This window comes from Schistocerca gregaria, chromosome 5 (genome assembly GCF_023897955.1).
Source record: "Schistocerca gregaria isolate iqSchGreg1 chromosome 5, iqSchGreg1.2, whole genome shotgun sequence".
In the NCBI taxonomy this organism is placed as follows: Eukaryota; Metazoa; Arthropoda; class Insecta; order Orthoptera; family Acrididae; genus Schistocerca; species Schistocerca gregaria.
The window spans coordinates 293,268,038-293,281,911 of NC_064924.1; the positions used below are offsets into that span (position 1 = coordinate 293,268,038).

Genomic DNA, 13,874 nt, shown 5'->3' on the forward strand with positions numbered 1-13,874 from the left:
CAGACTCTTCTGGATATTGATGGGCGCCCTTTTGTAGCAGTAATGGTACCGGTATTTAATGCTGTTATGTACCGTAGAAGACATTAAAAGTGTTTCAATTGAACTGATTCTGCATTATTTCTGTTCCCCACGTCCTTGACACTGTAAATAGTTTCCGTGTTTTAACGAGTTAAATAGGGAAAATATAATTATACCCACCCGGTATATTGAAGTTTTATCGCATTTACTGGCTATCATCATTCTGTAGCTTTTCCACTGTCCCTTCTTTTTTTTTAAAAAAAATCGAACTGTCAGCTGGGCATGAAACACTTGACAAGTAAAGAAACCAGATATCTTCACGATCCACGGACAGAAGATTACGAGGTGTATGCTACTTCCAGTCTGGTAGGCAAAAGGTGATTTGGATTGATTCCCCCCGTTTCATTCACATCATTCATCAATTAGAGACCAGTCGCCACAGTGGGTCACGCTTCTATGATCAGGAGAGCGCAATTCATGCATGAAAAACGTGGCAACAGACACAGGACCAAAGCTTTTACCAACAGGGAATTCATCCTTTCACACAACAAAGCCATAGAACGTGATGAAGACTATGTAGAGAAACAGAACATTTAAAAGAAATGTTGACTAATGTTGTTGTTGTTGTTGTTGTTGTCTTCAGTCCTGAGACTGGTTTGATGCAGCTCTCCATGCTACTCTATCCTGTGCAAGCTTCTTCTACGATTTTTACCCTCCACGCTGCCCTCCGGTACTAAATTGGTGATCCCTTGATGCCTCAGAATATGTCCTACCAAACGATCCCTTCTTCTAGTCAAGTTGTGCCACAAATTCCTCTTCTCCCCAATTCTATTCAATACCTCCTCATTAGTTATGTGACCTACCCATCTAATCTTCAGCATTCTTCTGTAGCACCACATTTCGAAAGCTTCTATTCTCTTCTTGTCTAAGCTAATTATCGTCCACGTTTCCCTTCCATACATGGCTACACTCCATATAAATACTTTCCGAAACGACTTCCTAACACTTGAGTCTATACTCGATGTTAACAAATCTCTCTTCTTCAGAAACGCTTTCCTTGCCATGGCCAGTCTAAATTTTATATCCTCTCTACTTGCACCATCATCAGTTATTTTGCTCCCCAAATAGCAAAACTCCTTTACTACTTTTAAGTGACTCATTTCCTAACCAAATTCCCTCAGCATCACCCAACTTAATTCGACTACATTCCATCATCCTCATTTTGCTTTTGTTGATGTTCATGTTATATCCTCCTTTCAAGATGATGTCCATTCCATTCAACTGCTCTTCCAAGTCCTTTGCTGTCTCTGACAGAACAACAGAGTCATCGGCGTACCTATAACTTGATTAATATTATCACCAAATTCATCGACGCGCAAGTCGCCGAAGTGGCGTCAAATCAAAAGGCTTGCACCAGGCGAGCGGTCTACCCGACGGGAGGCACTTGTCACACCAAATTGGAATTCTTAAGAATAAACATGTTGCAGGGAAAGAAAATTGTGGAGCGTTATTTACTGAACGGTTCTCGCATAAAACGACATTCCGGGCTGCAGGACACAAATAAGACTGAAACAAACTACGCCAGTTTCCCCTAACTACACAATCCTGTGATTCTTTAGCTACTTGCTACCGCAGATGTTTGTTTTGTTTTCATCAGCAGTAGGTGGTACCGGCGTGTTCCGCCTTGGGTTTTCCGTAGCCGCATCCTGAAACTTCAGAGAAGCACCCACTCGACGGCGTAAGGGACTCCTAGAGCGGAGATGACCCAAGCGGCGTCGCCTGATTTCGGAACGGGGCAGTTCCGCGACGGGGATGGGGCCTCGCGGACATCCGGCTGTGTGCGGGTCCCGGGCGCAGCTTCCGGGTGGCGCCCGCGCCGCGGCGCTGCTACCCCCTCCATCGGCGCGGAATGGAGGGGAGGGGGAATCCCTCCCTCCCGTCGACCGACGCCTATAAGAGGGCAGTGCGCCGGCGCCCGGCACGCATTCGGCCACAGGAAGCGACAACATGCAGACACCGACGCTCGCCCTGTTGATCGTGACGGCTGCGCTCGCCGCCGCGGCAGCCGCCGACGACCGCTACGCCAAGTACGACCACGTGGACGTGGAGCGCATGCTGCGCAACCAGCGCTTCGTCAACGCCGCCATCAAGTGCCTGCTGGAGGAGGGGCCCTGCACGCCTGAGATCAGGGACCTCAAAAGTGAGTGGCCGCAGCACTCGTGTCTCCCACTGTCCAGACTACTGTATTGTTGCCTCACACGTTAGATAAGAGGTCTGCGCCGACAGTAACAAAAAAAAGTAGACTTTTTTTCAATCAGTTCTCATTCGTCAGATTCCTCTATATTGGTGACTGAACACGTTGATCCATTACATCTCCTTCAAAATTGATCAATCCATCTCTTCACTGCTCTTCCCATATATATATATCTTTCCCCTTGGTTTGCACTGGTCTTAGTGATTATTGCTTCTGGCATGCTGTTCATGTGTTTTTTACAGCTTATCCAATATTGTTTTTTGTGTCAGTTGTGTTTTGCGTATTCAGTTCAGCTCGAATGTCAACCATTAATGTCCAGTAACGTTTCTAAGGAAGTTCATTTCACATGCTTTTATTCTCTTTTCTTTTCACTTCTTGGTGGTTCAGTTTTTGTATGCATACGTAGAGCAGTCTAGGTATACCCATAACCTTTTAGAACATCAGTAGAGTATTTTTGAGAACTTTCTTTCCCAACATTCTGCATATAGTTCTACTGAAATAGATAACAAATTTAGCTGGTTTAGGAACTTCTTGGTAGATTAAATCTGTGTGCCGGACCGAGATTCTAACTCGGGACCTTCGCAGGAGAGCTTCTGTGAAGTTTGGAAAGTAGGACACTAGGTACTGGCGGAAGTTAAATCGTGAGGACGGGCCATGAGTCGAGCTTGGGTAGCTCAGCTGGTAGAGCACTTGCCCACGAAAGGCAAAGGTCCCGAGTTCGAGTCTGGGTCCGGCACACACTTTTAATCAGCCAGGAAGTTTAATATCAGCGCACACTCCGCTGTAGACTGAAAATTTCACTATATAGCTGGTTTTGTACGTCATTGTTTCCATAACATGTAATATTCCACCCTAAATATTAACAGCTTGCTCTACTATTTGCTTTCAAGTCAGATAATAACTCGCATTGGCTGATGTCCTAAAAATGTCATCGATTTTGGCTTTGTTATGTTCTACTGTATTCTGATGCTGTTTTACTTAAATTAAAAACAGCTTCTTGCAGGTTATTTCCATTCTGAAAATTACTTGGTCATCAGCAAAAAGTATTATACTGACATTCATATTATTAGCAGCCTTGACTAACTCTTTAGATTATTTCAGCCATGTTACGCCTACTGTCAGCTATTTTTATTTACATTTTGTTTTTCACATACAAACCTTGTACAGCTCTTACGACATGGGATACCTCTGTTTCTTAAAATTCCCCACACGTTACTTTACCACACACCATTTCGTAGTCAAAGAAGGCAAGAAAAGTTGGTAAATTGAGTTCACAGTGTTAGTTGTGTCACAATGAAGAAACAGTTTGAACGTGATCTTCCTTCGCGAAAATCATGTTGGGCATCTGGGCTGGCGGCTGTCGTACTGTTATAATTCTACCACAGAATTTATAACATGTATTTAGAAGAGTAGCACTTCTCTCGTTCTGCCATTCATGTCGAGTTGCTTTCATATTTGGGCTACATTCCACTTTTTTAGATATATAAGCGCTTCAGTTCCCTACTATGTAATTGGAGTGACTCTTCGCTCACTCAAACTTCCCCCTAATCTTTTTGTTTATTTATTAATTTGTTTTTAAAGCGACTATACACTGTTTTCATGCCGTTCTATAGTGTAGCATTTAACGTTTATTAATTAATTGTATAAATACTTCTTCTCCATCCAGCAGTAAACCAGGAGGTTTAATCTTCCTCCTCTTGAGTCTACCATTTCTTGTTCCTTTACGGATTTACTGTAACAGATACTTTGGAATATGTTCATCACTCATTATTTCTCTATGTTCTTTCCGCTTCTCTCCGCATTCCTTATTTTTTTTCATTTCAGTTGTATATTCTTACATTCTTCCAGATTGTCTCATAAACTTTCTCAAAAACCTCATCTCGGTTGCTTGCAGTCTGCTACATGTTCAAGAGTTTATAATCCAGTTTTCACTATATATAGTCCACAGGAAACGGCTATAGTTTTACAAAATTTTAGAATTATTTCCTTTCTCACTTTGCCCCCGAGCATTCTTTTTGTGTCGCTACACATCGTATTGATCATTTCAATCTTTTCAATATAAATTATGTGAACACACATTCTGTCACAGTCCAAGAATCTGACCGTATTAACTTGTTCAAAAGTTTTGATTTCTAATGCGAATTTACATCTCAAAGTTTGTGAGCCTTCGAATGCCATGGTCTTGGTTTCATTTGTCGATATGCTTAAATAATGTTGCTTTGCTATTTTATACAATTCATATAACGCTCTCTGTAAATTAGTTTCGTTATCCTCATTTAGAAACTGGTCGTCAGCAAATGTAAGAGTTCTGATAAAATTTTTACGTTGATAGTTTTATAATCCGTTGTTACCATGCCCACAAAACGTTGGTAAAACAGAACAAAAAGTTGAAATTCGTGCCACGCAAGAACTAGCATTTCAGTTTTGAAAATAAGCTACTGTAACTGTAAGCAAACATGTTTATTAAGCAAATCTAAGATACGAAAAGGAATGTAACAACCGACTGAATGTTACTTATATTTATTTCAAAAATAGTATTTTTGCAGATAATCAGCCTTAAAATGAAAGTTTCGGTGAAACTTATTCGCTAATTGGTTTGCATCTACACTTGATACTAACGACGATACTTACAACGCGTTCGTACTCAGTTTGTCTTAAAATATTACATTAAGTGCTGAGCGAAGATAGAGTTAACTTGTTAAAACGCTCACGGTGGTTGCTTGACCTTACTATGACAGCCTCGTGGCAGTAAACGCTGTGGATCTTAGTACGTCTTGAGCGTTTCTCCACCAATATCTCACGAACAAATAAAGTTACCTGGAAACGGTTTTTCTCAGGTTCGAGTGCAAAACCCGGGTGCCTTGATCTGGATGAAATGAATGTGGCCTAGATAGTCTGTGCTCATGCTCTCATAGGTTTCCAATTCTCCGTTGCAACTTTGACGTAAGAGTCGAACTACGAGGGTGATGATCCGTCATCTTGCGTCCCACCATTTTTAACACGAACATGTCTTGTTTGACTATCCGTTGGTATCACTTGCACTTTGAGTTTGTAGACACCGTCTCTCTTCCTTCTGTAGCCTAAGCCTTTTGAACACTACAAAGATTTTACTCCACCTTATATTGTTGAACACTTTCTCTAAGTTCACTAATACAATGAATGTATTTTCTTCTGTCTGCCTTCGATTACCAGTGCCCTCCATTAACATACATTTGCTCTATTACTGAGCCCAGCTCTAAAATCATCCTTAAAACACGCCGGGTGCACACCGTCGTATCCAATGCATCACAACCACCACTTCGTACACAGCTGTGGCTGTCGACACGGTAGGTACTGATCACCCTCTAAAAATATGAGTCAAGTTTCCACGGATAGAATGTGAGAACGTCTGGCAACACACCTATAGAACTGTTGACGAAAAATTACGAAGGAACAGGTAGACAGTCTGAAAAAGAACAGTTAGTGTCGCTTCCGCTAATTCGCGGAGTCCCGAGATCGATTCCCGACAGGGTCTGAGATTTTATTCGCTCGGGGACTGGGTGTCCTAATCATTTTGTCTCACTTCATCGACTCGTAAGTTGCCGAAGTGGTGTCGAGTAGAAAGATTTGCACCGTGGTGACGAACAGTCCCAGACGAGGTCTCCCAGTTATGACATAGGATCATTTTTCACATTCAGCTCGTTTGCATCATCAAATTGTTTAATCTAAGATTGTATCTCATTAGACTAAATATGGAGAAGGTGGATATTCGGTGATGCAGACTGTACTCTAGGTCAGGGTTGAGATAATCTCCTCTCTAGTGTCGAAATAAATGACCAACAAAAATAAAGTTCAAACCAAGTGCAATCTTTTTAGCTTACATCGCCACGTATATGGCGTTAATTATCAGGCGAGTAGAGCGCTCAGTACTTGTTTCTTGCTTGTCCTTGATGCATTTCTTCTTTGTAAAGTATTGTGACTTACCTTAAATAACAATGCTTCTGTCTACTGAGTGAGGTTAAGTTCAGTAATACAATTCTGAGACTGGTTTGATCTGTTTCTTCATCAACTGTTTTATTTTCTTCGTATCACTTGTATTTCAATAGCATTCCACATATTAAACTTAAACTGTAATAAAATAATTGATCAAACGAATTTACAATCCAGCAGCTCATGTCAACTTTCTAGTCCGTGACAGACAGACTCCTTACTACATGTTAAACACAAATCAACAACAACGACATATTAAATCGCAGTTCAGCGATCATAAAATACATCTATCTTTTACATCCAAAAAGTCTTATACAATTTACTACTTCTTTTCAAATATTTTCAGAATAAATCATAAAAATACGAATAATGACAATAATTTTAAATTATAATTGCAATTCCAAATTAATTTGGTAATAAATCTTGTATCATTCCTATATATTACTTCAATTTATGAACAAATATGAGTACAATTTTGGTTTTAAATTTTCAAGTTTGATTTCGCTGTCGTCCTGGATAGTCCTGATGAAGTTCGATCGGTTGCTGATCTTATGCTGGCCATGTCTATGAATGACTTCTACCACCTGGAGTGTCTCAAAATACCACTCTCTTTTGATGGCATGGTCACGTTCCGGAAAATCAGGGAGAATGACGCGTTTGTATTCCCAAAAATGGCAACTTTCTGCCTACTGGGCTACACAACCTGTATAAAATTACGAGTGCTATTCGGGAAGTAAAGTTCGATCAGGTGCGAAATGGAAAACAGTGAAAATCCAATGAAGCTTAGCACAGTTGTGTGGGGCAGTGTTTCTGGTATTCCGGTCGATCGCGTCGAGTCACTCTTTGCAGTTTTGAGCGTACAGTGAGCACATCAGAATGCCTAGACAGTGGTGACTCCCACCAAATATGAGTGCCTGTGAGAATGTCGCCCGATTTCATGCAGCCCACACAACATAACTGTTACGCATTTCCTTCTTCGTGACAATTCTGTACACTGCAAGGGCAATGAGGACGCACCTGCAGCCCTTTTGATGGGAAATGTTCGATCACCCATCATACAGCCCGACTTGGCTCTCTCGGATTTTCATCTCAACTCACATGAACCACTGCCTATGAGGACAACATTTTGCCGCAGACAACAAGCTGCAGATCAGTGTAGAGAATTGGCAGGAAGCGCAGGTGGCTGCCTTCTACGACGAGGGTATCCGAAAGTTGGTACAATGCTACGAGAAATGTCTCACTCGGAGGGGCGACTATGTAGAGGTTCAAATGGCTCTAAGCACTACGGGACTTAACATCTGAAGTCATCAGTCCCCTAGACTTAGAACTACTTAAACCTAACTAACCTAAGGACATCACACACATCCATACCCGAGGCAGGATTCGAACCTGCGACCGTAGCAGCAGCGCGGTTCCGAACTGAAGCGCCTAGAACCGCTCGGCCACAGCGGCCGGGAACTCTGTAGAGAAGTAGTTGGCAACTATGTAAAGAAGCTAACAGCTGCAAATGAATTTTGATTTCCACTGTGGTTTCCATTTCGCGACCAATCGGACCTTACTTTCCGAATAGCTCTCTTTTTAATATGGCATTTTCCCTTCATTTGGATATAATTGTTACCCAAGTCTCCAAGTCTATCACGACTGATTTCGACCTGTATGCCCAGTATCAAGTGATCAATAGAGATAACTGTGAACAACTAAGGAGAAATTTGCAAAGTACCCTAAGGTTGACGAAACCAGGCTTAATTTCTAACAATATTCCGATGGCAATGAACTGCCAACGTTATTGCTCTTTTCTTTCATCGATATTGCCACTCCTCCCATCTAGTCCTTAAGCGCACGCGCCTTGTCGCAACTTGTCACGTATCTGCACATGCCCTTGGCCCACGTCTCCATTGTTCTGTGTCGCATCGCTTCGTCAAAGGACACCGCCCTGGGTCCTGGCCCTTGCCATAAGCCAATGGTGCCAAGGTTGGGTCGCAGCCAACCGCCACACTGCAACCACACACTTGGCTGTCGTCCCATCTCAGCTGTTCCCCCGCGTGGAGGACATCCGAAATTCCGGTCCAAACGTTGCGTGTTCGTCATTCAGTAAGAGAATTTCATTAAAATCGAAACGTATCAAAAGCATATTGTTGTCTTAACATCAACGTGATGTTTTGCATCAGTGGTGATCCATTCACAATCGTAGTGAAAGAAATGGCACAGTGTTTTAGGCATTGAAGTTAATGAGATTCACTGACCACATTGCAGAAGAATGACCCAAGAGGTATTTCAGTGGAGACTGGAAGGATTTCATCAATAGAATGGACAGAGTGTCTTATCACTGTGAAAGGTCGACTGAGACCAGAGTTCTTGCATATTTATTTGTACTTTATTGTGTAAATACTGGTGCGAATTTCATATGCACATCCATACCACAAACAATAATAAGATCCTCCAGCCATCCAGATTAAGTTTCCTTGGTTTCTCCAATCGCTTCGTAGTGGTTCGCTTGAAAGAATGTAGCCTATTTCCTTTCTCATTCTTCTGCCACGGCACGTCGACAGCATGTCCCTTCCCTCCTTCCGTATTCGTCAATTGGACCATTTTGTGCTAGAATTTACAGGGCACCCTTAAATTACTTTAGACGAACGTCTCCTACAAGCCCACTCTATTCCAAATAGTTCAAATGGCTCTAAGCACTATGGGACTTAACAACTGAGGTCATCAGTCCCCTAGACTTAGAGCTAATTAAACCTAACTAACCTAAGGACATCACACACATCCATGTCCGAGGCAGGATTCGAACCTGCGACCGTAGCGGTCCCGCGGTTCCAGACTGTAGCGCCTAGAACCGCTCGGCGGCTCCAGCCGGCTACAGTGGCAGGTTATCAATATTCAAATGAGATTGAAGGTGGTGTTACAATCGGCGCACGAGCGAATTGGCAGGAAGCGCAGGTGGCTGCCTTCTACGACGAGGGTATCCGAAAGTTGGTACAATGCTACGAGAAATGTCTCACTCAGAGGGGCGACTATGTAGAGGTTCAAATGGCTCTAAGCACTACGGGACTTAACATCTAAAGTCATCAGTCCCCTAGACTTAGAACTACTTAAACCTAACTAATCTAAGGACATCACACACATCCATACCGCGTGGTTCCGGAATGAAGCGCCGAGAACCGCTCGACCACAGCGGCCGGCTCCAACTGGTCTAGTGTTCAGCGCTGTTTACTTTTACAGATCAGAGTAAGACTATATGACTCATCCTCCCTCGAATTCTACTCTTCCCAGCATTAAGTGTGTTATGACTACTACACTGCTACCAGGAATTTTGAGATACTCAGTATAACTAAAAACTTCTTAAGTGCATCTTCCATATTTTGCACAATAAATTTCGGTGCAATCCTACATTAACAAATTCATTTCTAGTGTAATGGGTTCACGATACTGTAGACAACTACGTGAAGTATGGGAAAAATAAATGGAATATTGAGTCTTAAATTAAGATATTGTATTAATTTGCACAGAGAAGCATATGGTCGATAGGTGAGGAAAATGCCATCAATGGCTGATCAATGAATCTTTTGTTATCTTCCTCGAGTTTCTGTCTCAGTTCACAAGATCTATCAGGCATACGCAGAGGTACAGAAGTCTTCAACTTATTTCTTATTTCATCAGACCTCTCTTCCATTGTCAGTAAGTTCTTCTATCCATAGAACTTTCACCACTCAGATACGCACCGATACAAATGGTTAAAGGGGAGACGCAACGGTAAGTTCTCAAATATCCACCAACTTTTTTAAATTTTTTATGTCATCAGTCCTCTGACTGATTTGATGCAGCCCGGGACGAATTCCTGTCCTATGCCAACCTCTTCATCCTCTTCATATCACAGTAGCACTTGCAATCTGCGTCCTCAATTATTTGTTGGACGTTTTCCGATATCTGTGTTGCTTTACAGTTTTTACACTCTACAGCTCCATCTAGCACCGCTGAAATTATTATGTGAAGTCTCAAACAGATGACCTACCATCTCGTCCTTGTTTGCTATCAGCGTTTTCTATACATTTGTTTCCTCGTCGATTCTCCAGAGAACCTCCTCATTCCTTATCTTACCAGTTCACCTAACTTTCATCATTCTTCTGTAGCACATCTCAAGCGCTTCGATTCTCTTCTGTTCCTGTCGATGGTTCACTACCATCCAGTGCTGTGCTCCAAACAAAAACATTCTAATAAATTTCTACCTCGAATTAAGGCCTTTGTTTGATACTAGCAGACTTTCTTGGTCAGAGATTCCCGTTTTTGCCATTGGTAGTCTGCGTTTGATGTTCTCCTTGCTCCATCTGTAATTGCTTATTTTGCTGCCTAGGTAGCATAATTCAATAACTCCGTCTGCACCGTGATCCCCAATTCTGATGTTAAGTTCCTCGCTGATCTCATTTCTGCTACTTCTCATTACTTTCGTCTTTCCTCGATTTACTCTTAGTCCGTATTTTGTATCCATTAGACTGTTCATTCCATCCAGACATCCTGTAATTCTCCTTCTCTTTCTCCCAGGATAGCAAAGTCATCGGAGAATCTTATCATTGATGTCCCTTCAGCCTGAATTTTAATTCTACTATCTTTCTTTTATTTCCGTCATTGCCTTTTCAATGTACAGATTGAATAGTAGGGGCGAAAACTAAAGCTAAATATGTGTCTCAAACCCCTTCTAATCCGAGCACCGATACAAAACGTTTAAAAGTTAGACGATACGATAAGGCCGAGGAACTTATTAATCGAATTTCGCATGTAATTCTTCAGCTTTTGGTTTGAGCCCCCAGTTTTTGAGTTGTCTATTGATTGATTATGTACCTTCACCGTCAAGGACGCTAAATACATTCCAGCTAAAGAACAATGTCTTATTGGGAGGCAATTAATTCAAATCCCTTGTGTATAAATAACACAGCTCTAAAAAGAAAATGATAACAGTAGACTTTCCAACCTGAACGTCAGTATTTTGAATTGAATTCTGAACAACTCAGAGTTTGCCGGCCGGTGTGGCCGAGCGGTTCTAGGCGCATCAGTCTGGTACCACGCGTTCGCTACGGTCAGAGGTTCGAATCCTGCCTCGGGCATGGATGTGTGTGATGTCCTTAGGTTAGTTATGTTTAAGTAGTTCTAAGTTCTAGAGGACTGATGACCTCAGATGTTAAGTCCCATAGTGCTCAGAGCCATTTTTTTTAACTCAGAGTTTATTGTGGGGAGTATCTCCATCTACATCTACATCCATACTCCACAAGCCACCTGACGGTGTGTGGCGGAGGGTACCCTGAGTACCTCTATCGGTTCTCCCTTCTATTCCAGTCTCGTATTGTACGTGGAAAGAAGGATTGTCGGTATGCTTCTTTGTGGGCTCTAATCTCTCTGATTTTATCCTCATGGTCTCTTCGCGAGATATACGTAGGAGGGAGCAATATACTGCTTGACTCTTCGGTGAAGGTATGTTCTCGAAACTTTAACAAAAGCCCGTACCGGGCTACTGAGCGTCTCTCCTGCAGAGTCTTCCACTGGAGTTTATCTATCATCTCCGTAAGGCTTTCGCGATTACTAAATGATCCTGTAACGAAGCGCGCTGCTCTCCGTTGCATCTTCTCTATCTCTTCTATCAACCCTATCTGGTGCGGATCCCACACTGCTGAACAGTATTCAAGCAGTGGGCGAACAAGCGTACTGTAACCTACTTCCTTTGTTGTCGGATTGCATTTTCTTAGGATTCTTCCAATGAATCTCAGTCTGGCATCTGCTTTACCGACGATCAACTTTATATGATCATTCCATTTTAAATCACTCCTAATGCCTACTCCCAGATAATTTATGGGATTAACTGCTTCCAGTTGCTGACCTGCTATTTTGTAGCTAAATGATAAGGGACTTCTCTTTCTATTTATTCGCATCACATTACACTTGTCTACATTGAGATTCAATTTGCATTCCGTGCACCATGCGTCAATTCGCTGCAGATCCTCCTGCATTTCCGTACAATTTTCCATTGTTTCAACCTCTCGATACACCACAGCATCATCTGCAAAAAGCCTCAGTGAACTTCCGATGTCATCCACCAGGTCATTTATGTATATTGTGAATAGCAACGGTCCTATGACACTCCCCTGCGGCACACCTGAAATCACTCTTACTTCGGAAGACTTCTCTCCATTGAGAATGACATGCTGCGTTCTGTTAGCTAGGAACTCCTCAATCCAATCACACAATTGATCTGATAGTCCGTATGCCCTTACTTTGTTCATTAAACGACTGTGAGGAACTGTGTCAAACGCCTTGCGGAAGTCAAGAAACACGGCATCTACCTGTGAACCCGTGTCTAAGGCCCTCTAAGTCTCGTGGACGAATAGCGCGAGCTGGGTTTCACACGACCGTCTTTTTCGAAACCCATGCTGATTCCTACAGAGTAGATTTCTAGTCTCCAGAAAAGACATTATACTCGAACATAATACGTGTTCCAAAATTCTACAACTGATCGACGTTAGAGATATAGGTCTATAGTTCTGCACATCTGTTCGACGTCCCTTCTTGAAAACGAGGAAGACCTGTGCCCTTTTCCAATACTTCGGAACGCTTCGCTCTTCTAGAGACCTACGGTACACCGCTGCAAGAAGGGGGCAAGTTCCTTCGCGTACTCTGTGTAAAATCGAACTGGAATCCCATCAGGACCAGCGGCCTTTCCTCTTTTGAGCGATTTTAATTGTTTCTCTATCCCTCTGTCGTCTATTTCGATATCTACCATTTTGTCAACTGTCCGACAATCTAGAGAAGGAAGCACAGTGCAGTCTTCCTCTGTGAAACAGCTTTGGAAAAAGACATTTAGTATTTCGGCCTTTAGTCTGTGATTCTCTGTTTCAGTACCATTTTGGTCACAGGGTGTCTGGACATTTTGTTTTGATCCACCTACCGCTTTGACATAGGACCAAAATTTCTTAGGATTTTCTGCCAAGTCAGTACATAGAACTTTACTTTCGAATTCATTGAAAGCCTCTCGCATAGCCGTCCTCACACTACATTTCGCTTCACGTAATTTTTGTTTGTCTGCAAGGCTTTGGCTATGTTTATGTTTGCTGTGAAGTTCCCTTTGCTTCCGCAGCAGTTTTCTAACTCGGTTGTTGTACCACGGTGGCTCTTTCCCATCTCTTACGATCTTGCTTGGCACATACTCATCTAACGCATATTGTACGATGGTTTTGAACTTTGTCCACTGATCCTCAACACTATCTGTACTTGAGACAAAACTTTTGTGTTGAGCCGTCAGGTACTCTGTAACCTGCTTTTTGTCACTTTTGCTAAACAGAAAAATCTTCCTACCATTTTCAATATTTCTATTTACGGCTGAAATCATCGATGCAGTAACCGCTTTATGATCGCTCATTCCCTGTTCTGAATTAACTGATTCAAATAGTTCGGGTCTGTTTGTCACCAGAAGGTCTAATATGTTATCGCCACGAGTCGGTTCTCTGTTTAACTGCTCAAGGTAGTTTTCAGATAAAGCACTTAAAAATATTTCACTGGATTCTTTGTCCCTGCCAGCCGTTATGAACGTTTGAGTCTCCCAGTCTATATCCGGCAAATTAAAATCTCCACCCAGAACTATAACATGGTG

The 13,874-nt window shown here is 42.3% G+C and overlaps 1 protein-coding gene across 1 annotated transcript in view; it reads left to right on the top strand.

Moving 5' to 3' along the window:
• Positions 1-1,999: 1,999 nt before the first annotated feature.
• LOC126273010 (ejaculatory bulb-specific protein 3-like) overlaps positions 2,000-13,874 on the top strand; it is a 52,209-nt gene continuing 40,334 nt past the window's right edge. The window contains exon 1 of the mRNA XM_049976378.1: positions 2,000-2,218. Within this exon, the coding sequence (XP_049832335.1) occupies positions 2,026-2,218 (193 nt within the window). The 5' untranslated portion in view covers positions 2,000-2,025. The remainder of the gene's footprint in view (positions 2,219-13,874) is intronic.